The sequence below is a fragment of the Thamnophis sirtalis genome, unplaced genomic scaffold (genome assembly GCF_051295495.1).
Source record: "Thamnophis sirtalis isolate CommonGarterSnake01/CBP01778 unplaced genomic scaffold, rThaSir2_p1.2 scaffold_3, whole genome shotgun sequence".
NCBI classification, from domain to species: Eukaryota; Metazoa; Chordata; class Lepidosauria; order Squamata; family Natricidae; genus Thamnophis; species Thamnophis sirtalis.
In genome coordinates this window covers 97,886,521-97,910,926 of record NW_028261383.1, presented here as the reverse complement: position 1 = coordinate 97,910,926, position 24,406 = coordinate 97,886,521, and the positions used below count along the sequence as shown (strand labels likewise).

General features: G+C 38.5%; 1 protein-coding gene across 5 annotated transcripts in view; it reads right to left on the bottom strand.

The window, feature by feature from the left end:
• ARHGAP26 (Rho GTPase activating protein 26) overlaps positions 1-24,406 on the bottom strand; it is a 256,484-nt gene that overhangs the window by 162,115 nt on the left and 69,963 nt on the right. For all 5 annotated transcript variants that reach the window (XM_087709586.1, XM_087709588.1, XM_087709587.1 and 2 more), the window contains exons 2-6: positions 18,750-18,845; positions 15,334-15,395; positions 9,956-10,027; positions 6,566-6,667; positions 3,505-3,615 (exon numbers count right to left, since the gene is read on the bottom strand). In XM_087709586.1, coding sequence (XP_087565712.1) covers positions 3,505-3,615; positions 6,566-6,667; positions 9,956-10,027; positions 15,334-15,395; positions 18,750-18,845 — 443 coding nt within the window. The remainder of the gene's footprint in view (positions 1-3,504; positions 3,616-6,565; positions 6,668-9,955; positions 10,028-15,333; positions 15,396-18,749; positions 18,846-24,406) is intronic.

The following is a 24,406-nucleotide window of genomic DNA, read 5'->3' as shown; positions in this document are numbered from 1 at the left end:
TCAGCAAAGTTGTTGAATCTTAGTTAAAGTAACAGGATTTGTCAAAGACAAATATCTCTCCCTCCCTCCCTCCCTCCCTCCCTCCCTCCCTCTCCCTCCCTCCCTCTCTTTCTCTTTCTCTTTTGGAAGAAGTATACAAAATTCTTTCCAAATACTTCAGAAATGTAAAAATGCTCAGGCAAATTACAAGATACTGGTTTTTAAAAAAATTGAGAGTAAGCATATGGTCTGATTTAGAACCAACACAGCAAGGGGGAAAAGCCAAATAATTCCCACAGCTATTTTGTTTAGAATAATGAACAAAGAAATACAGAGATTCATTAAAAAAGCAAAAGCAAAATTGGAACTCAAAAAAACAAAATGCCAGCGATCATATAATTTTTTTTCTTTCGAAAAAGGAACTTTAAGATAATGAATTTCTACTGAATAAATCTAATGTCAAAAATGTGGGTGGCAAGCATCTTTACCTCAACCTTCATCATGAGGTCACATGGTATCCTACTCAACTCAACATAATCCCAACACCATAATCCTCGCTAGATAGCTGTCAGATTTTTCTAATATTTCACAATGGGGCAAGATCCTAAACTATATAGCAGCAACTCAAGTTCAATCATTCCTAAAAGAAGTCAATTATCTTGATCTATTGCAAACTGCCTGATTACATAACATGTTTTTCTCCTCAGGGCCAAACTAGAAGAAGGTGATCCAGTTGGTTTTGCTTGATATTTTGGTAATTATCAGTGATTTCATCTTCATAATATCTTTATGAATTATTTTACTGAAATTATCTCAACATGATTTAGAGAAGCACATTCTCAGAATGTGGTATTGAATATATAAACCTATGACTTATAGTGCCCTGAGGGTGTCTATTCTGATCCCCATTATATCGAATCTGATTCCTAGATGAATCATCCAGAATTTTTGAATTGATTATTTGAGTTATAAAAATGATGTGTTTAATGCCTCAGGATAAACTGAATGATAATTGAAAGATAACCTGTAACTGTCCTATTTTTATTAACAGAAATGTTCAACATAACATGAAGTCATAGCTAGGAAGGCCTTTGCTCAACTTCATGCTGTGTACCCGTTATGCCCCTTTCAGGATAGAGAGGCTGTTCTTTCAGTCATCCATGCCCTGGTCATCTCCCTATGGACTACTGCACTCCGCTTGGGACTATCAATGTATGTATGTATGTATGTATGTATGTATGTATGTATGTATGTATGTATGTATGTATGTTAGCTATTTGTTTGTTTAAAACACTTATATATACCCATCTTACAACCAACTCTGGGCACTCCCAAAACACTCCCTTCATCCCACTCCCACCAGAGGTCATTCAAAAGTGCAACCAATGCCATTTGTATCCCATCTTATATCTGAACCTAAAACCAGACGAGAAGGGGTCCAGATAAACCATCTTACCCAAGGTCTGCGAGGAAGATGGATGGTTAAGAAGTTTGATATATAAACATCTAAATTCACAGATGGCTGCACCTACAGTCCCAAGGACCGTCTCCATTTCCTCAGGTTCAACAGCATCAAACAGTGACCATTTCGAATCCCCAGGCATCTCCAAAGGACCTATACCCCGCTTGGTCCCCAAACTGAGAATAAATCTGAGTCAACATTCATTGTACTCCTTCCTGCTCCAATTTTCCCCACAACATCCTTGTGAGGTCAGTTGGGCTGAAAAAGAGTGACTGGTCCAATGTCTCCAAGCTGGCTTTCATGACTAAGGCAGGACTAGAATTCAGAGGTTTCTAAGCCAGCCCCTTAACCTCTTATACATATGCACACATACTTTATCAATGGCCCCCAATGCTTCTCAACCATGACAGCAGAACGTGTGAGAGATCATGGATAAAGGAACTAGAAAGCACAGAGAACACTCCCATTCTTCCCTATGTACTTGAATAACAAAGTGGGAAAGGAAAAGGCAAGATTAAAAAAAGATACATCCTGGCTACCTAGGCCTGTGATTAAATAGCAGCCCTTCAGTTTTCCCTGTTAAAAATCAGCCAAGCAACATCACTTCTCTATCATTTGTCCCCTAGCTGGCCAGAAGTAGCTGAGTACCGAAGAAAGGAAGACAGTGCTGCACCAAAGACCAGTAAATCAAACACAGTAGTGCCGGAGAGCAATCTGGCTCATTCTTCTCATGAAGACCACTGAAGTAATACATTTCCATCACTTGAAATAAAGCTGCAGAAATGTAGCATTCCTTGTATAACAAATAAATAAGAATTTCCTTTTTTGTTGTTGTAGTTGTTGTTGTTTGAAACATCCAAAATGGAAGCTTTTCAGCAAACAAGTCTCTTCTGAACCTGCTGTTGGTTTTGATGTCCCCTTCTGGAGTTTATTCTCTTTCCCCTCCAAAACTCATCTGCTTCTAAAGATTATGGTTCGAAATATATATTTTCCAGAGTAAACCTCTAAGTAACTTGGTGCTGGACACACGCCTGATGCTCATTGTGATTATTTCCTTCTCATAGCTAAACAGATCAGTGATCATAAGATATTATTATATCCAAAGCAGATATAGCATCTGAATTTACTACAACAGGGTGACATTTCAGATTCAGTTCCAGTTCTGCTTCAGAAATAGGGACACAAATCTAGCTATACCATGTAGAACAGCTACATCTTTCCCCAGATTTTTTTACAATTTCAGGAACAGGCACAGCTACATGAAAGAGTTACAGACAGGTGTTATGTTTATATCCTAGCTTGCTCTGAAGCACTTTGAGTCAAATCAGAAGCACTGCATAACCCAACTGATCATAATAATTGGACCACTTATAGTAATATTTTAATGGTTTTTCTTCAGAGTTACTGTATTTCTTCAACTAAGAACATACTGAAATTAAAATGTGGTAGCAGCAGAAAGACAGCAGCAACAATTGATGATTAAACAATTTCAGTAGCCACCTTTCTTTACTGAGAATGAAATTAGAACCAATAGTAAATATTCATATTTGTGATATTTGGACGTAATTATTTCCATTCTGTTCACATGGAAATTGTTTCTATGCTGCTTCCTGAAGGTAACTTGTTTCTAGGGATGAGCAAATATTTTAAGATTAAGTTTCACTTAGGCCTTTTTAGGTTTGTAGATTGAAACAAAAATATGCATATATTTATCTATTTTTGCATATTTCACTTAATGTACGCAACTCTGGGTTCACTTTTTCTAGAAGCAATATTTTAAAACAATATAGGGGGACTGGCATCGTTTTTTGAATGTGAAAAAAAATCACCCAACTCTTATGCTTTTGTATATATATTTTTAAACCCTCAAAAGTGAAAAAATTAGGAAAATGCAAATGTCAGCTATTTTGATTTATGTATTGTTTCCTCACATATATCAAGGAGATGAAAGTAGAAAAAGCCACTTTATCATTACTTTCTAAATCATTCACAGTAGCTTGATTTACTGTTGTTATATTTCAGGAGAAAAATAAATGCTTAACAAAGCACAAACATTTACTTACTGGTTCCACAAACTCAAACATCTTTCTTTCCTGAACTTCTTGTACTTTGAAGACATACTCAAGAGAAACTTCATAAAAGTGCTGCCTGACCAGGTCCACCTGGGTGTCTGCCTGTCCGTCGTCATGTGGATTAAAAAGAAAATAAAGCAAGTAATTAACTGTGAGCATTTGACATCAAGATTACACAAAGGCTGCTCCTTTGAATAGAACTTTCCCAATTAAGTATATTTAATTCTAGAACTCTATGGAGCAAAGGGCTAAGCTCTTAAGAAAGATTGCCTTGTCTGTCCAATAGGTAATGACGTACAAACTGAAGCTGGCAAACTTTCTTAAGTGGATAGAGTAGCATTCTGAGAACCTGAGATTTGTTCAAAGATAATTGAAGATTTCTCACTGAGATGATTGGTACAGGTTGTCCAGTTCGCATCTAAAAAATAATGATAGCTGATGGGCCCTGTTCAAACTAAAGCCTCATAAGCAGATAAACATATCAAGTCATACTTTCTGCTGCCTTCTAAATGTTTTGGAGTACAACTCCAGGAATTTTGACAATCTTGGTTAGCCATCCAAAGATTTTTACAGAATATGGGGAGTTCATTTGGAAAGCACCGCATTGGACAAGAGTGCAGCATAGAATACTATCCCAAATCATCTGCAAAGCAGATGTATTTCACTGTAAAATGCAGTTATTTTGTGTTAGTTAAAATAATATGCAGATATTCCAGAGCATAGAAATTTTGAGAACTACTGGTCAAAGAATAAGTGGTTATTTTCTTATTCTTAATTTGTGTGTGTGTGTTTGTGTGTGTGTGTAATGTGATTAGTTTTATTTTGAGTCTTTTTTACTATTTGAGAAAGATGGGAATGGTCAAAATAACAAATATGGAAAATAAAAATCAAGATAGTACTCAAAGAAAAGAGAGTTGGAATACTATGGACCTAAACATAATTATCTGGACAAGTTCTTATGTAAAAGACTTCTAAGAAAGAACAGGAACAAAGTGATCTTTATTTCTGTTCTTTGCATACAAGAATATGTGTACAACAGGGGTGAGTTCCTACCAGCATTGCTGCTGATTCCCTTCGCGCACATGCAGAACAATTTACTATGAACTGCGCACACAGCTAAAAACACACCAGCATGCCTAAAAAATATGCTGGCAGCAGCGACTGAGGGAACTGCCGGTTCTGAGACCCAGTCCTAATTACCACTACCGGTTCGCCTGAACTGGTGCAAACCGATAGCAACCCACCTCTGATCTAGAAGAGTTTTTAAAATTCATCTGGGACTAACAAAAGGAAGTCCACAGACATAATATGTTTCTTAAGAAAGAGCTTTAGATCAAAATACCTATCAGTGGTTGGATTAAAAAAAAATACTATGAATTCTATGGAAGTGGGTTGGTGGGTGTAGCATGGCTTGATGGGCATGGCAGGGGAAAGATACCGTAAAATCTCCATTTCCCCCCGATCAGCTGGGACTTGGGAGGCAGAGAATAGATGGGGCGGGGCCAATCAGAGGTGGCATTTACTGGTTCTCTGAACTACTCAAAATTTCCGCTACCCGTTCCCCAGAACTGGTCAAAACCTGTTGAATACCACCTCTGGTACCTATATAGGACTTTGGTTCACTACCAGCAATATAATGTTGGGCGGTAAAAACTTTATTTCACACAATTATATTATGAGCTGATTGTTAATTATTCATCTTTAATTGCATGGGTAAGATTTAGTCCCAGCCTTTCTGGAAGAAGCTCACACATGATATGTTTATGAAACTATTCAAGTTACAACTTTCAGATTCCTAATATTCTTTAAAGCTCTATGGCAGGGCTGTCAAACTCCCAGCCCAAGGGCTGGATGCGTCATGCACTGGCCACGCCCACACTGGGTTTAGTGAAGGAGAAAAAAACCCTTATACGTCATGTGACACTGCCATGACGACGTGAATTTGACACCCCTGCTCAATGGCATATGGAATCACTCAAGTTTTGAGACCCTTCCTGTTTCTTAAGCACCATGGATGCTGTTCGAAATGTAGCATGTTATCTGATAAGTAACACACTTATTCAATTCAATTCAGGTTATTACAGTCATAGACCACAGACCAGAACAAATAAAAACACTCGGTGAGTTTCCAATCTAAAATTCTAGACTAAAATAATAAATAACAGATAAAATCGTTAATAAAATCCAGTCTATCAATTACACATGGTCTAACTATACTAAAATAACAACACACCTATGAAGTAGCTGGGTGTTCTTCATAAAAATCAAAATGCACACAGCTAGAATTATTGCAACCAACAAGCCCTTGCATTTGCATTTGCCCCTAATCTGACCATCATCCTCTTCTCAAAATCCAACTGATGACCTAACCTTTGGCCAATTAACACTTGAAATCTTGTAGCCTCCTGTTCTAAAGCTGCAATCATTTAGCTCCCTCACTCAAAATCCCAGTGCTTGAAGAAAATACAGATCTAGGCAGTGAAGAGATTTTTATTTTGGACAAAGGTAATAAAAGCCAAAAGGGAAGGAACTCTGCATCTCTAAAGGCAGTGATTTATGTTTGAAATCAAAGGTAAGGAAAGGGGGGGGAGAGAAGGGGAGGATACAGCTCAAATCTCTATAGAGAAAAATAACAAACTTTAATATAAAATATGGACCACAAGATGGCACCAGTATTCAAGTATTACACAGTTTTACAGGGAATTAGAAAAGCAGTGTGGCTAAAATTGTCATCTTGATGGTCTAGAGAGCAATGTTTCTCAACCTCAGCAACTTTAAGATGTGTGGATTTCAACTGACAGAATTCCTCAGCCAGCAAAATTATAGCATTCTTTCTCTACCTTACAATTCCAATTCTGACCGGGGTAGAAAGCTGATTTAATTAAAAGCAATGTAAACTCTAACCTGGAATTTTAGAGAAAATTTAAAGAGCTCCAAAATAAACTTGCTTCTTAACATACATACTTAAAAGTGCAACTTTAAGCCTTTCATTCAACAACAATAAATAAACTTTTGGCTTGGTAGCGCAAGCAAACAAAACAGCCAATCTCACCTCTTGAAGTTGAGATTCTTTCTTCTTAGAAGACAAATTTAAGTGCTTTTCTAATATTCCACAGTATTTCTCAGTCTCCTTGTCATACTTCTTTCTGGCTTCCTGTCAAAATATACCACATAAGAAACCATGAAAACAATAATATTGCAATAATCATGCAGAGACATAAACACACACACACATATTTCCAAATATTTGTAATATAAATGAGTAGTCTGTGATTCAAAACTTTATGTCTCCCTCTGTTGCATCATCCTCAAGGATACTGATAAGGGATATATTTTTATTTGTTGTGTCCTTGCTGCTCTTTTTGCTCTTGGTCGTTTGCTTGCAGCTGTTTCATTACCCAACTAAGTAACATGAACAGTGGCATTGATATTACCTACTGTGTTTTCCCGAAACTATGACATGTCCTGATAATAAGACCATGCCATATTTTCCTGTGGGCAAAAATATATGCCCTCCCCCGATAATAAGCCCCCTGGACACACACACCCTCCAGTCAGGCAGAATATCACTCACCAATCTAACGATATCCCGAAGGCGCCAAGCCACAGGAGCCGTGGAAAGAGGGGGGCAAAGGTGCTCACATTGCTTGCTGCCTTCGGGATACCGCTAGGTTGGTGAGTGGCGCTGTGCCCAGCTGAAGCAGGGGGTTGCCAAGGGCTGCTCTCATGAGCAGCTGCCTGGCAACCCCCCTTTCCAGTCAGGCAGAATGCCACTCACAGACCCAGTAATATCCCAAAGGCGCTAAGCCGTGTGGCGCTCTGCCCAGCTGGAAAGGGAGGTTGCGCGAGCACCTGTTCTGCCACCAGCTTGCGTGCCTCCCAGCCTCACCATGCCCTGGCCCAGCTCTCCCTGCAGGGCTAGGGCACTGGTGCGCTGTCGCCACCTCCGTGCTCCAAGCAAAACTGGCTTCCAAACTCCAAAGATCCGCTGCCGAGTCTTCCGGCAGCGAAGATGCCGCAGATAATAAACCCAAAGAGGAACAAAAAAAGAGGGCTTCAATCACACTAGCTTCAGCAAAAGCCAGGTCTTCAAGATCCTTTGAAACATATGTAGGGAGGGGTGACCTCAGGGGGAACCTTAGCATGGTAATGCAGATGGTGAAGATAAAACTACGCAGAAGGCACCAAGTTGATGAAGTATATAGCAGAGTCAGAATAATTTCCATGCAGGTGCCAGAATAGTAAAATATTTGTCATAATTATTACTACAGACATAGTAATAGCTTTTATTGCAAATGCTAAGTGGATTAATTCCAATGCCTCCTACAATTTTATTCCTGCCTTAGTGTCACTCCTAAGTGTTCCAGAAATAAGAAGTAGTGGAGAATTTTGTATGGAAAACTGCTGAATAAAAAGGAAAGTGGCAGGAAATCATCTATCTTAACCAGAAACCTCAGGTTGTTATAGCAACGAAATAGAAGTAGAAGGTGCAATGCCTTGGAGCAGAAAAGAAAAAACTTAGAGCTATACCTAGCTCATTATTATTATTATTATTATTATTATTATTATTATACAATTGTATCACAGCGGCCAGTTGTTTCACCGGATTTGGCATTGGTTACTAGTCAGGCCCCACCCAGGGGCCTAGGACGTCGTAACGTATTTTCGTAATATGCGTGCAGATCCAAGCAGTGCGGCTTTTTGCATTTGACTGATGGTGATTTTGTCAATTTTTAACTGTTTTAAATGTAATTCCAGTGCTTTTGGAATAGCACCCAGTGTGCCAATTACCACTGGAATTACCACTGCTGGTTTGTGCCATAGTCGTTGAATTTCAATTTTTAAGTCCTGGTATTTTGCGATTTTTTCATGTTCCTTCTCGGCGACCCTGCTATCACCTGGTATTGCGATGTCTATGATTGTGACCTTATTTTTCTCAACCAGTGTGATGTCTAGTGTATTATGCGCCAGTATTTTGTCTGTTTGTATACGGAAATCCCACAAGGTCTTGACCATCTGATTTTCGGTGACTTTTTCAGGCTGATGTTCCCACCAGTTTGTTGCTGTTTTAATATTATAATTTTTGCACAAATTCCAATGGATCATTTGAGCTACTGAATCATCATCATCATCATCATCATCATCATCATCATCATTATTTTATTATTAAAAAAGAGGGAGGGGGAATTCCAGGTTAAGAAACTCATCTAGTAAGAATGGACACTAGTTTTCCTAATACTCTTTGCAGACTTGTGCAATTCTGTGGATGTTATGATGCCACTGGATGTGCCACAGATTTCTTCTTACCTCTGTTGGGAATCTGAGAATATGATGACTTCTTTATACTAAACAGCCAAACCAATTTAGCTGTATGATAACAGTGACAACAAATGAAGTCAGTGCTTTGCTGTCTGGTTCAGAGTTATGGTGAAAATGAGAAATCTCTCTAGTTCCAAAGCTACTACAGGTAGTCTTCAACTTACAACCATTCATTTAGTAACCATTTAAAGTTACAATGGTACTGAAATGAGTTATGACTAGTTTTCCAACATACAACATCCCCAAGGTCACTTGATCAAAATTCACATGGCTGGCAACTGGATTGTGTTTGTCATAATTGCATTATCCCAAGATCATGTGATCACCTTTGGTGACCTTCTGACAAGCAAAGTCAATGGGGAAGCCAGATTCATGTAGCAATTGTGTTACTTAATAACTGCAGTATTTCACTTAACCACTGTGGGAAGGAAGATCATACAATGGAACAGTATTTCACTTTAACAACTGTCTTGCTGCTAAACTGAAATTTTGAGCCCAACTCAGGTCATACGTTGAGGACTACCTGTATGTGATGTGCCACTCCTTGCCCTGGCAGCGGAAACATATACCCTTCCCACAAACATGCTTATATTCCTTTGATTTTCACCTATAATCCTTTTCTGATATTCACCTAATATATGGAAAATAGAAGCAGGTTGATACTCTCCAATTGCATATCCTTGAATGCTTTTGTTGATACATTAACTTCATTAATTCTATAGTCACAAACTTCTGATAAGTATTTGGTTTGCCTAACATGAGAACAAAATGGTTGACTAGCTAGGTTTTTGTTTTCTGATGTTTTTTTTTTCCAATCATAACCAGATCTGGTGCATCAAAATATTCTTAACACTTATTACCATCTATATACTACATACAATTGTTCAATTGCAATAACTTTCTCAATTAAAATATGCAAGAAAACCATTAGACACTCCTCTTTCGATTGCTGTTGAAGAAGTCTAGAAGAGGATTGCCAAGAAAGGTTATTTGGTATCTGACAGAAAAAGCAACTGCTGTCCATGTTATACTGATTCCTGTAGATCTTCCAAATAATACTTTAAGTGTATTTTTCAAATCTCCTTCAAAGAGACAAGAAAACATTATCAATTTTTCCACCTACCTTAGCAGCACCAATTTGCTCTTTTCGAAATTTCTCCAGAGGTGTGATTAGGACTTCACCAGCATTTTCAATCTGTCAAGCAAATGGAAAAGAAATGCTTACTATCTACTAAGTCGAAGCATCCACATTCCCATGCTAAATTATTATAATTCTCTCTAAATGTGATAATTTTTTTTCTTCCTAAAAAATCTGTACGATTCAGAATTTTATACAACATATAATTAGGGATCCCCTGATTTCAATTTTACAAAATCAACCGATGTTAACATATAACGACTTGAAGACTGAACAATTTAAAAACTGTGGTTATTTATACAGCTTCTTTAGAGAATAAAAAAAAGTAAGGAGCGTTGAAGAATTTTAGAAAACAGCTGGTTGATACTACTAAGTACTGTACATTGCTGATATATAACTTTTCCCTTTCCTGGGTTTGGAAACTAAACAGGTCAGGCTTGGAAAGTATTTTGATGGGAGAGTTCTACAGAATATTACAGTATTTCCCCAAAAATAAGACAGGATCTTATTTTCTTTTGACCTCCGAAATAAGCACTTGGCCTTATTTTTGAAGAGGTCTTATTATTTTTGAGGTGCAGGAGGCAGTAAGGGTGGTCATCTCATGGCTGCTGCTGTTTTGCAATATTTTTGGGGAGATCTTATTTTTGGGGAAGGCTTATTTTAGCACATATGCTCAAAAGCCCAATTGGGCTTATTATCAGGGGAGGTCTTATTTTGGGAAAATAGGGTATGAATAAGAACTAGGCTGGGGAGTTGAAAAAGCATTCCAAAAGGCAGAAAATTTGACAACCATTTGTTGTCAAAGTACATCCATGAAGACATTGGAAGTTGAACTGAGCTTGAAGTAATTTTTTTTAACCTACAAACTTATAGACTGATGGATTCCCCCCCTCGAACTCCACCTTTAGGTAGATCATCCATAACACCAACATGGATTTTCATACAGATTAAAAACAGGCTTTTTTCCTGAGCCAGGAATGAACTAAATTCATTTTTAGGATTCATTGATGTGGATATCTGTGCTGCTTCAGATGCTATGTGTTTTTTGTTTTGTTTACACTTGCATTGTTTTTATTTTGTTGCCATTCAAAGATAAATGTCCAACTATACAAAGCAAAGAAATAAATGGGCTCATAATATGTAACCCACAGAAGCACAAGCACAGTTGACATCCATAAAACTTCAAAATTAAGTTGATTTTTAAAATAGTAATGATTTCTTTAGATTCCCTAAGCTTCTGAGATTTCGGTGTTTCAATGTAATACTGCAATTCTAACTTTCATGCTTCAAAATGTTTGCCCTATCTTTGTAGATTTCCAATAGAATGTGGATCATAGGATGGAAATGTTTGCAGTGAAAGCAACCACAAACAAGGTAAAACATTGTGTCTAAACACTATTCGTATTCTAAAACTGTAAATATTGTTTAGCTTTTCTAATTTTCAGCATTCAACCTTTTGCTGCTTATGTAGATTCCCCTATTCAAAATATTCTATAGTTACAAGAGCACCGATAGTGCAGTGTTACAATGCAGTATTGCAGTCTAACTCTGCCCACTGCCAGGAGTTCGATCCTGAGCAGCTCAAGCTTGAGTCAGCCTTCCATCCTTCCAAGGTCGGTAAAATGAGGACCCAGATTGTTTGGGGCAATATGCTGACACTGTAAACCACTTAGAGAGGGCTGTAAAGCAATATGAACCAGTATATAAATCGAAGTGCGATTGCTACTGTTATTACTAAAAAGTGCCAATGAATCATAGAAGGCAAGAATTGTCTGGTTGAAAAGCTTTTTGTTTTAATGCAGCTTTATCTATAACCAAGATCACTTAAAGATACCAGAAGACTGATGTGGATGTTTGAATAGCCAAGAGTAATGCTAGGCAGAGAAATTCTTCTACATTTTTTAATGTTAATTCAATTAGCTGTAGAAATTCATTCAGAAGGAACAAAATCACAGAAACATTTTCAAAGGTAATATAGGAGGCGCCTGCAGTCAGTCACAAGGGCTGTGTGTGAATTTTCTGTCAGTCATTGTTACAATCATCTCAGTAGCATCCCTGGCTTCCCATGTTTCCATGAAATCCCAAAGGAAGACATTGTGAGGGAATTCCTCCAATTGTTTTTTGTTCATACTTGAACTACCGTCAGCTTCGTCCTGTTCGCACAGAGACATCACCATGCTTGGCAGGCAGGCAGACTTGCTAAACTTTCCTTCTGGCTAAAAAACAGCCAGCCAGAGTGTGAAGCAGAAGCAAGATCTATGAATAGCCCAAGAGATAAGAGAAGAAGCAAAAGAATGTAGGGTCAAGGTACAAACTAACTCAAGCATTTCTAGGGAATACAGGATGAAGACAATCCAAGTCTTCTCTAAACAACTAGTTCTATATCCCAGGCTTCTAGCCTCCCCTGAACTATATGAGTCTCACACCAGCGCAATTCAAAGGACCAATCTACATGAGTACAACAAAAGCTCTACACCATTCCAAAGTAGCTTTTTTCTAGTTCCATGATGATTAGCCCTTTAGCTCTTTGTTTGAGTCATGATTATTCTTGCAGACTTCACCCCAGAGGCACAGATCCAAGATAAGTGGTGCCTTACCCAGCAGTACTTGCAAGAGGGATCCGGATATCTTGGTAGACCACAGATTCAGCATGATTCAGCAGTGAGCTGGGCTTCCAAAAAGCTCAATACTACACTAGGCTTCATCGAGATTGTGAGAAGTGATAGTACCATTCTCTGTTTCACTGGTGAGACTGCACCTGAACTACTGTGTCTGGTCTTTATCACTGATAAAAATAGTGCTGAGAACTAGAAACAGCATGGAGAAGAATGACAAAGATGATTAGGAGCTTGTATGTTCAGTCCTATGAAGAGCAACTAAGGGAAACTTGGTATGTTTAGCCTAAAGAGGAGAAAGTTAGGGGAGACATGATAGAAGTCTTTCAATATATAAAAGGATGTCACAGAAAAGAGAATTAGATTTGTTCTCCTTACTGCTGTGGGGGTGGGGGTTTAAGACTACAATCAACGAGTGGAAGCTTTATGGAGGGAGACACAAATTTGGAATCAGAAGGAATTTCCCAACAATTAGAGCTACATGGCAATGGAACAGCTTGCTCCTGGAGTTATGGGTTCTTCATCATTGGAGGTTTTCAAGAAAAGATTAGATGGCCAATTGTCCAGCTATGAGGATTCCTGAACTAGGCCAAGGGTTTGACTAAAGGACCTCCAAGGTCCCTTTCAATTCTATGATTCTAGGACTTAAATCTATAGTCCCTTCTACATGTGATGCTATCAGAGACACTTTAATCCAGCTGGGAGCAAAAATGTCTAAAGAAGCTGGACTGCATAATACAATCTTTGTTCTCTGAGTGCAAGACCAAATAGATTCAGTGGCAGGCAGTTTGCTGTAGTTTGCTATCCTTATTAAGCTGCCAAGATTTACTCCCTATGGATGAATATTGCTATTCTTTTAGGCAGAGAAGTTGACAATTTGTTGAGCTATATCATGGCCATTGGCCAAAACAGGCAAGAGCATTGCAAAAATTACCCACAATTTCTTCTCAAAGCCAACATCTATCAAAGCCTAGTAACAAGTTAAGAAAGTTGTTCTAGATCTTACTGAATAAATTAAAGCAACATTTTTTTTCTAACCATAGCACACATACAGACCATGATCCTGACAATTCCAAAGGCCAATTAGCAGAAGATTAACAGGAGAGGAACATATGAATAATATTGCTTTCTGCCCTTTCTTTTTTTTTAAAAAAATCCTCCCATTGAGAACAAATCTAAATGTTAACCGTGTTTATGGTCTCCCATCCCACTGACTCAATATCTTGCTCTTCTTGAAATTTTTTTCCATTAGCAAAGTTGCTGGTAAAGGAAACTGTTTCATTCATTCATTCATTTCATTTACTTTATTTGTATGCCGCCCTTTTCCCTGAGGGGACTCAGGGCGGCTCACAATTCGGGGGGAGGGAAGGACAAAACACGTTACATACATGAAAACAATACATCGTTAAAAAATGCAACAGTCATACTATTCGGGTGGGGTTGAAGTCTTTAGCCCCAGGCCTGTCGGGACAGCCAGGTTTTAAGGGCTACGTGGAAGGTCTGGAGGGTGGTGAGGATACGAATCTCCACGGGGAGATCGTTCCAGAGGGTCGGAGCAGCCACCGAGAAGGCTCTCCTCCGGGTAGTTGCCAGTCGACATTGACCGGCTGATGGAATTCGGAGGAGGCCTAATCTATGGGATCTTATTGGCCTAGTGGAGGTAATTGGCAGTAGGCGGTCTCTCAAGTTTCAGACACCAAAAGGAGGTCTTTTATTATCAACTAGCTTGTAACCTGGCGTTGTCCGGGTATTTATTTATAAAGGGAAAATGTCCAGACCAAATGTAATATCTAATGTTGGATTTTCCCCCTTACCAGAGGGACTCCCCTTGTGGAGTACCGTGAAGCCTTTACAATGGCAATTCCACTGTGCTGTACAGTAGAAGCCATTTTAAGGCATAACAGATTGTCTCTTAAGAGAACACATACCCTGAGGGGTATTAAGGGTGTCTTATTCCCACAGTATTTTTTTTCCAGAGAGTAAGTCATCTTGTTCCAAATTTGGTTGAAATTGCTCGAGGTGTTCCTGAGTTATACTGGAACTTACACACAGAGAGAGAGAGAGGGGGGGGGAAAGAGAGAGAGAGAGAGATGTGTGTGTGTGTGTGTGTGTGTGTGTGTGTGTGTGGTTGTGTTTGTGTGTTTTCGTAGATTTCAGGCTGGTGTCCTGAAGATGGCGAGTGAGACCTCGCCGAAACGTTGCCAAGACAATCTCAATCTTACACGGAAAAAGACCCAAATACAACAAGACCAGTAGATAGATAGATAGATAGATAGATAGATAGATAGATAGATAGATAGATAGATAGATAGATAGACAGACAGACAGACAGACAGACAGACAGACAGACAGACAGACAGACAGACAGACGGTAGGCAGGCAGGCAGGCAGGCAGGCAGACAGACAGACACAGACACAGACACAGACACAGACACAGACACAGACACAGACACAGACACAGACACAGACACAGACACAGACACAGACACAGACTATATATATACTCCCTTTAAAATCAGGGGGAGAGAAGAGCTAATCTATCCTACAAGCCCTGGGACACTGCTCCCTGGAACCTATGGTGACATTCATCTACCTTAAGAAGAGAAAACACATACTTATATGATTTCAATAAGATCTGAAAAAAATTCCTATCATACTTTACCCTGTAGTTTTTTCCAAGCACTGATTGCATTCTATTCATGTCCCAGAAATTATGTTATTATGTCTAAAAGGAAGCAGGTTTCTTACCATTCGTATGCGCTCATCTTCTAGGTTCCTTAGAACAGTAGCAAATTCTTGCAGGGATTTTGCTATGAGGAATAAAAGAAAAACAAACAAGATTATTGAATGCATGTAGTCTTTCACTTGTAACCATTCATCTGGCAAGATTACAATGGCACTGAAAAAGTGACTGTCTATGCTTTATATACATATATGCTTGCGGGTTTGCAGCCACAAAGCTGAGAAGGCAACAGCACCATTTGACAACTAGTCAATTCAATTCAACAGAACACGAACCATTGCACAGCCTTCAAAATTAGTGACCAGCGGGCACCCACTTCAGAGCATATATGAGTATTGAAGTATAATCAGTCCATCTGGCATAGTCTATATAAAAACCAAGCCTCTTTAACAAATGGTGGATTAAGGTAAGGTAATCCTTTTGTTTTCATTATTTCTCAAACAAATAAAATTCAGGGGTTTCTGAATGTGATAAGAAACAATGCAAATGGATGACATAACAATCTTGTCCCCAAGCACTAATCTCGGCTCATGTAGTAAGGCAAATATAACTCTTTTCTTTTTTCTTTTGTTCTATTTTCTGTTTGGTTGATAAGCAACAGGGAAGATTATCCAAAAAGGATAGTCTGGACTTTCAGGTGAGACATTGTCTTCAACATGTTCTCACCAATAGGTCTAAATAGATAAACAAAAAAAAATGCATCTGGTCTTGAACAAAATCTTTGGGAGCAAATAAATAGCATTCATATTTTGAGTTTTGTTTGGTCATTTGTTTTCTGAGGAAGTGGATAAAGTTCTTGGAAGTGTTTGTGCCATTACTTGTATGTTAGATTGTTCCATAGCTTGGTTTATAAGAACCTCCAAAAACTCACTGAGTATTAACTTTCTCTTCTTCGGGTAGATTTTCCAAACCCCTTAAAGAAAGCAATGGTCAAGCCTTTGCATAGAGAACCATTTTTTGGCCTGACCAAGTTTAACAATGAACGTCCAGTTTTCGTATTTAGCCAAGCTAAAGGAACTTTTACTGGTGATTTAAATTTTTTTTCCTAGATTTGGACCTGGATCTGACACAGCCTTGATGGATAAACTGTCTCACGAGAACACGAGATGCTGCAATCTTATTTATATTACAAGATCTCTCAGTAACTTCTGACACCGGGGCCCATTTGTTTGGTACACTTGAAAGAACTGGGGAGTGGAGGTGCTGCTTGCAATGATTCCTACAGCTCCAGGAGCTACCAAAAACAGATATTGGGAAACCCTATGCCATGTAGTGTCCTGCAAGGATTTATTTTTCATGATATCTAATATTCATATGATCCCACTGAAAAGAATACATAGGTTTGGCCTTAGTAATCAACATGCCTTTGATACATAACTTTACATTTCTATTCTTTGAGCCTCCGGATGTCTACAAGTTGTAAGAGACTGAATGTGAGAGGCAAATTGAAATTGAACATGAATTGTTACTATTTCCGGGACTGGATTTCAGGATTAAGGGAAAATACCGATTCCGGACAAAACTGCATTTCCCTTTGAGAATGAGGTTTGCAGGTTGGAGGTGCTCCTGGATTCAGCATTGATGCAGGACAACCACAAAGCATTAGAGGCAAAAGAGAGGCTTTGATCAGCTTCAAGGGGCACACCAATTGCATTCCTACTTCAGCACAGAGACATGTTTTCAGTAACTCATGGCAATGTACAACTGTGTCATTGTAATGCAATCTTCATGAGATGGCCCTTGAAGTTGGTTTATACTGTGCAACCGTGACCCGTCAAAACCGCGCTCGACTAAACCGCGCCCGATTAAACCGCGTCGCTGACGTCATCAACAGGGCGACAACAGCCAGCGCGGAGAAAGAAGGGTGCTTTAAATAGCGCTTTGAAAGCAAGCCGATTCAACTTAAGGTAAGGGTTAGCTTTAGGGTTAGGTTAAGGGTTAGGGTTAGGGTTAGGTTTAGGGTTAGGTTAAGGGTTAGGGTTAGGTTTAGGGTTAGGTTAAGGGTTAGGTTAAGGGTTAGGATTAGGTTTAGGGTTAGGTTAAGGGTTAGGTTTAGGGTTAGGTTTAGGATTAGGTTTAGGGGGGTTAGGTTTAGGTTTAGGGGTTAATTTTAGGTTTAGGGTTTACAGCGTGCTTCTGTCTCCACGCTGTTGTCGCCCTGTTGATGACGTCAGCGACGCGGTTTAGTAGGGTGTGGTTTAGTCGAGCACGGTTTTCTGGTGGAACCCTGTGCAACTGTTTCATAATGCAGAACAGCACCAGGGTGAACGGCCCCACCTTGAAATTTTTGAGGACCTTACCTGGTTTGCTAGATTGGCAACAGAGAACTATTTGTGGGTTCTACTGTGGATATAGTTACATCTACTACTAATGCTGTTTTTCCCGTGAAAGGCTACTGTATATTTATTTGATTTATTTATTTGATCAATAAATCAAATCATTTCAGTTTTCAAAGGCTTGCTACAGATTGTCTCGACTAGTGATCATTTGTTTAACAACTGTTCAAAGTTATGATGGCATGAAAACATTGACTTACACCCAGTCCGAGGGTCACATGATCAAAAACTGGATGTTTGGAAATATGTATTTACAATATTTGTGGTGTCTCAGGGTCATCTGGTTGCCATTTGTGACCTTCCTAGGGGGCTTCAGTCAAGCAAAGTCAATGGGGGAAGCTGGATTTGCTAACAATCATGACAAAAAAAAAGAATTGTAAAATCAGTATGATGCACTTAATGATCACCTTTGTATGGAGATTCTCAATCATCCAGGTCCTGGATATCTGAAAGGTGCTTTTTTTTTCAAGAGGCAACTAGACTTTCTGGTTTTGTTTTGTTTTTGAAGACAAAGGGAAAAAAACCCAAAGAAAAGTCGAGTCTTAAAGTCTTTTTAAAAAGCACCCTTGGAGCAACCATGGGGCAACCATGACCTGGATGACTGAGAATCTCCATAGACATTTAGCTATGTACTTTGGGATGAACACCTTTCGAATGGTATGGGATTTCCAGAAAAATTGTAGACTACAGGAACCATTTGCGCTTCAGTTTGAGATACTGGCCTCAATGACTCGCTAAAAGAATGCAAATGACCAGCTGTCTACAAGGGGTAGAAATCCTTCCATTCCCCTCCATCCAGTCATTGCTGAAGAAGCTTCTTGGATGAGAAGCAAAATGTCTTCCAAAAAAACCGAGAAAGTACAGTTGCCTCTTGAAAAAAAGCACCTTTGGAATTAATGATCACATTATTTAGTGACAGAAGTTGAAATCGCAATAATGGTCAAGTGTCAAGGACAACTTGTAATAATTTGCAGACTCATCCTTCCTAACTACTGTAGATATGTTTCACTTCATTCTTATCTGTATTCCTCCTATTTAAGCCATTGAATTGCCTCATTTGTCTAAATCAAAGCCTATGCACTTACCTATACATATTTCATCATCTGTTTCTGCATCGCCTATACATTGAAATTTGAAATCATTCAAGGAGTCTGCAAATTTTCGTTTTGCTGAAGACAAATCTATAAAGAGAAGAAAGATTTTTCAGTGACAAATAATAAACCACAAATTTAGCAAACCCAATTTTAGTAGCTTCTAAGCAATGTCCTTCATTCTGTCATCCAGGCTAGAGGACAATCTTTGATGTAAAATAAATAATAAAGGTTCTGCTGAAAGGAAAACTACTGATCCATAAGTACCCTTTAAAAATAGTTTTTAATAAATCCAAAAAATGAACACTATGTCATACAAAGGAAAATTGAGAGACTTGCTTCATTACGGGCAAATCTTCAATGTTCCAACAACTTTAAATCATAATTGGCAGCCCTCCTACTATAAAAGCTATCCTTACAACACATTATTTAAAGCTGTCATACTTGATTAACTTTAAAAAATGAACACAACTTTCAGTTCCTGGTTTTAGTAATTCTCTGAGGAAGGACAGGAAATAGAGCAGAGTGAGGATGTTTTAATAAACTATGCCCTTTATTTATTCCTATGTATCCTTTTTTGCTATTTGAATAGTTCTAACATAACCATACCCATATAGTTTGTTATTACTGCATTTCACTTTGTAATGTTCCATTGTCTTTTTTCCACAACGAAAGCCAAAGAGCTGAAACATTCTACGTGACTTTGCCAGATAATGGCAAGAATGCTCTTTTGCTATCAGGATTGAAATGTCACATAGTTTTCAGAAAGGCTTTCGGCAAAGAAGGTTGGGATGGCAGGCACAAGCCAAGCATCGGGGACCTACAAAAAAGCAGAGCTAACTCCAGCCTTCATCCTCATCAATATTTGTGCCCCACTATCTTGGCAAAGTTTTGAAATTTACTCTCATTACATCAAAGAAAATTAATCTTGACAGAACAGTTTGCTAAGGCTGCATCCCAATTGGGAGGAAGGGAGTGTACAAAACACACTTACATCTATCCACATAAGAGGAATAGAGAATGAGAGCACACAGGTACCCATGTATAAAATTAAAAGTGGAGTAATGAAGAGTTTTCTGTAAAATTTGGGACTTGTGGATAACCAATTAGCTAGCACTTATGGAAGACTGATTTTGTATATAGTAGCTACAGCGATACTATTATATGTACCATGATGTAAAAACACTGAAATACCAAATGGATTGTGAAAATAGCAGAACATGTGGAAATGACACAATTGATCTGTTTCATAAGGGGTAAGACAACAAGTGGGAGCCAGTTTGGTGCAGTGGTTAAGGCACTGAGCTAGAAACTGGGAGGCTATGGGTTCTAGCTCTGCTTTGAGGCATGAATCCCTGGATTATTTTCTCTCAACCCTAAAAGAAGGCAATGGCAAGCCACTTTTGAAAAATCTTGCCAAGAAAATTGCAGGGATTGCAGCCCCTGAGAATTGGACACAATTGAATGAAATAATAATAATAATTTTAAAAAGACAACAAGTACTTAAAGACTGGAAACCTGTTTTAGACTTTTTGAAGAAAATAGGGGGAAATGAATTGGAGATTCATGCATTTGCTCACTCACGGGATTGAATATGTGAAAACGAGAAACATGTTGTAACTTTGAAGAGAGAGAGAGAGGAGAGCTGATGAGTTTGTTGTAACTACCAAAATTGGAAACTGCTTCTCCTTTTCTTTTCTTTTCCTACCTGCAACTCTTTTCTACTTCTTTTATCTTATCTTTCTTTTTAAATTTCACTCTTATGTTATTTCTTTTATGTTACTTTCTTAAAGGGACGAGTCCTTTGTTAAGCAAGGTATAGGGAATCAAATAATATGGTTACTGAACGCAGCAAAAGCTAAAATTGTATGTGTATTTAAGTATGAGGATATGTTATGATGAGGGGATGAACAGATAAAAATATATTAAATTGGTTCATTGATTAGCTGGCCTCCCCAGGGTGCTCTGATCCCTCCCTCACATCTGATTGTGTGAAATTGGCATTCTCAATCATAGTTCTTTTGAAGATGACTGAACAGTTGAATGGGAATAGTTATAAAAATGGGCTATGAAAATAACTTTGGGGGACAGGAGGAAGAGCCTCAGCCTAGACAACAGTCCTAATAAGAGAAATTTGAGTCTAAAGAAGAGATGTGGGTAGAGAAAGCATCTCAGAGGGGACCCTCCCTGGAAAGTAAAGGCAGGGGAGGAGAACAGTTTTTTGGACTTGCAAGATTACTGTAACCTTATAATAATAGCATTAGTAGTCATGGTTTTGATCTTCTGTCTGGACTACCCCAAAAGGCTGACAATAAGAAAAATGATGCGCATGCTTGGGAAACTAGATTCAGTAGTCCATCTGCATTTAAAAGACAAAGACTAAGACAGCAAAGCATGTTTTGGACAGGGAGGACCGCTGGTTTGAAAGAAGGATCAAAGAGGCCATCTATGTCAAAACTGAACAGCTCTCTCTCTCTCTCTCAACAAAAGAGGGATATGACATTGTCTATCCCCAGTCTACAACACAGTCCTTTCAACTGTTCCAAGAAGGCTCCACACCCATTTGCCCCACTCAGGTGACACAGATAAAACTCCAGGTGATCTTAATGATTTGCTAAAAGAATCCAAATGACCAGCTTTCTGCAAGGAATGCAAATCCTTTCATTCCTCACAATCCAGTCAGAGCTGAAGAAGCTTCTTGGATGAGAAGCAAAATATCTTCAAACAAAAACCAGAAAGTCTAGTCGCCTCTTGAAAAAGCACCTTTGGGACAACCATGACCTGGATGATTGAGCATCTCCATAGACATGCTAAGGAAAATTAATTCATCTTGCTGATAAATCACTTAGTGTAAAGTGTTCTTGTTTCAAAAGATAAGGCAAAATGGTAATGGAGCTGTTACAATGAATTCTGTCTTTCTAGTGACAGCTGTCAAAAAGAGCAAAGCAACTCTGGAAAATGAATCTACAACACAAGGAGGTCAACCTTAATTGTGCAAAAAGCAAATCAATATTAACTGCAGTCAGTCATACTAGAACACTGGGACTTCTGTTCCCACCAGATGTTATCTGATAAACTTAATTTGAATGGAACAACATAATCTACTTAATACATCAAATCAGATTAATTCCTGCATCTTTCCAAAAGCTTTAAAAACACTTCACTTCTATATTGTTCATGTCAGAAAATAAACAGGCAAAAATCTAAACCCATTCTGAAAGAGAAGATTCAGACTATTGCCCTATCACTTGGAAACTATTCCTACTTTCTGCTCTCCTAAAAATAATAAGAAAGCGTTCATTTCATAAATGTCGATGGAGATTCTCAGTCATCCAGGTCATGGTTGTCCCAAAGGAGGCAACTGGACTTTCTGTTTGTTTTTCTTTGAAGATGTTTCACTTCTCATCTAAGAAGTTTCTTCAGCTCTGAGAAGCAAAAGAGAAAAACAAAGCCCAGTTGCCTCTTGAAAAAGCACCTTTGGGACATTCATTTCATATGGACTTGCTTCCTTTAACTAGAACCATATACTAAACTTTTGTCTCTGAGCATTTTGCAGAGCATGATGTACCTTTTCCTCTTCATTATACGCACACCCTGTAAGCTTAGCAAACGTTTGCATTATGCAATATGGGCTTTTTGTCAAAAAGGATTAACTACAGCATCATTCAGCCTGGTCAGTATTTGGGAGGGATCCAATTGCCACATTCCATCAGAAAATAGAAGTGGAAAGAGACTTGTGTGAAGGATGCAAACTCACTATGTGATGCTTACAAAGAGGCAGCAATTCAGACTTTGCAGAATGTATGGCTTAATAAGCTCTAGTATACTTAACTTGAATATTCTAAATGCTAATTAGTTCTGGGGCTGGGATGGGGAACATGCTGCTGTGATGCTTGGAAGCCATCTATGCACACACAGTTTGTATCTGTAACAGGTGCATGACTATACACATAGAGGCACTGCTTACGTCTTTTCCGCTTAGAGAGATCCTATTTGTTCTGCCCTGATTAACACTATTGCTGCAGTCATCACTCCCATAGACGTTGTTTTGGGGGGGCCAGCAGGAATGAGCTGTTTCAGAAATGTCAGTTCCAACAGCACTGAATCAGAAAAGTGCAAGATGGTGGGAAGAGTCATAGGCCCTGCTGAAAGCTGTATGGAAACACCTGGAAGGCTACATAAGTTTACATGGGCTTACATCTCATGGATTAATCATCTCAGTTAGGTAGGCGAGTAGGTAGGCAGAGGGAGGGGGAAGAGAGAGAAAGAAAAAGAGAGAACGAGAGAACGAGAAAGAGAGATGGAGGGAAAGTCTCATCTAACATATTTCCAATATATATATAATTAATATTGGACCATGAAAAAGAAAGATTCCTTCAAGTCAAGTTTCAAGGACATGCCCACTGAGATTTCTTGACCTTTTCAGCAGTGTTTTTTTAAAAAAAAAAAAAACTTCTCAGTCTTGCAGTTCTAGGGTCCCCTGATAATCTGTCCTTCCAAGTACAAACTAGGTTTGAGCTTCCTTAGCTTTCCCAAATCAACCAAAGTCACCTAGGTGCTTCTTAAAGCATACAAATTGATAATAATACTGTATAACCCAGGTTTGCTGGATTTTAAACGCCTAGGTTTTGAATGCCGAGTAAATCAAACTTTCTAATAATAACAGACTATATTGATCACTGGGGAAATGTTAGAACAATATCAAATTTAATATTCAGTCTATATTGTACATTTTAAACATTTTGTTCCTATCAAAACAGTACAGTGTATTCCTTTCTTTGCCACTAGGAGGCAATCTATACTATTCTGCAGAACGCAGAATAAGAATTCCCCAGAACAAGAAAGCAGGAAGGGATGTGTTTCTTCACACTTCAGACAGAAAATCTGAAAACGATAAAGGAAATTCCATAACATGACAAATTCCATTAATTTCCTTTAATATTTTACATTCTCTCAGTTCAAGAAACCTTCTTTTAACAACTTTTATTTCATGGCAAACAAAATTGCCAGTTTGGGATCAGTTTTCTCATGAAAACGCTACAAAGTGTTAATTTAGGGTTGATATAAGAAGCCATTTTTCAGAAAGTTCTCCATAGAACTAACTGCAGTGTATAGCATTTTCTCCCTAATTATGCTTTACAGCATTACTCTGTATGTATTACTAATATGTATTAATAAAACATATTAGTTCAGATGCCATGGCATTGTCCTGGACTAATTGCCTACAGAATGGTTGGATGGAATTTATAATTTGCCATCTGTAACTTAACAAGGAAACAGAGCAACTTATATTTGTTTTAGAGAAAAATCTAAGGAGGGAGGGAGGGAGGGAGGGAGGGAGGAAGGAAGGGTACATGGCCACTTTTCCCACTGCAAAAAACACACAGTATAAACAAAACAACTGTTTATCATCCCAAAAATGATATTTATGCTGATTGTAATTTGAAAGGACTACATTTAATTACACTCACATACACAAAAGGTACAAGTCATATACCAAGAAACTTAAGGCAGATGCTAACAAGACATAATATGCATAATAGAAACTATTACTTAGAATTAGGCCATAGAAATCTTTTTTTCACATTAATGTCCTTCATTATTCATTCGGCTTGCAGAAAAAAAGGACAGCCTCAGGTACTCTCCAGTCT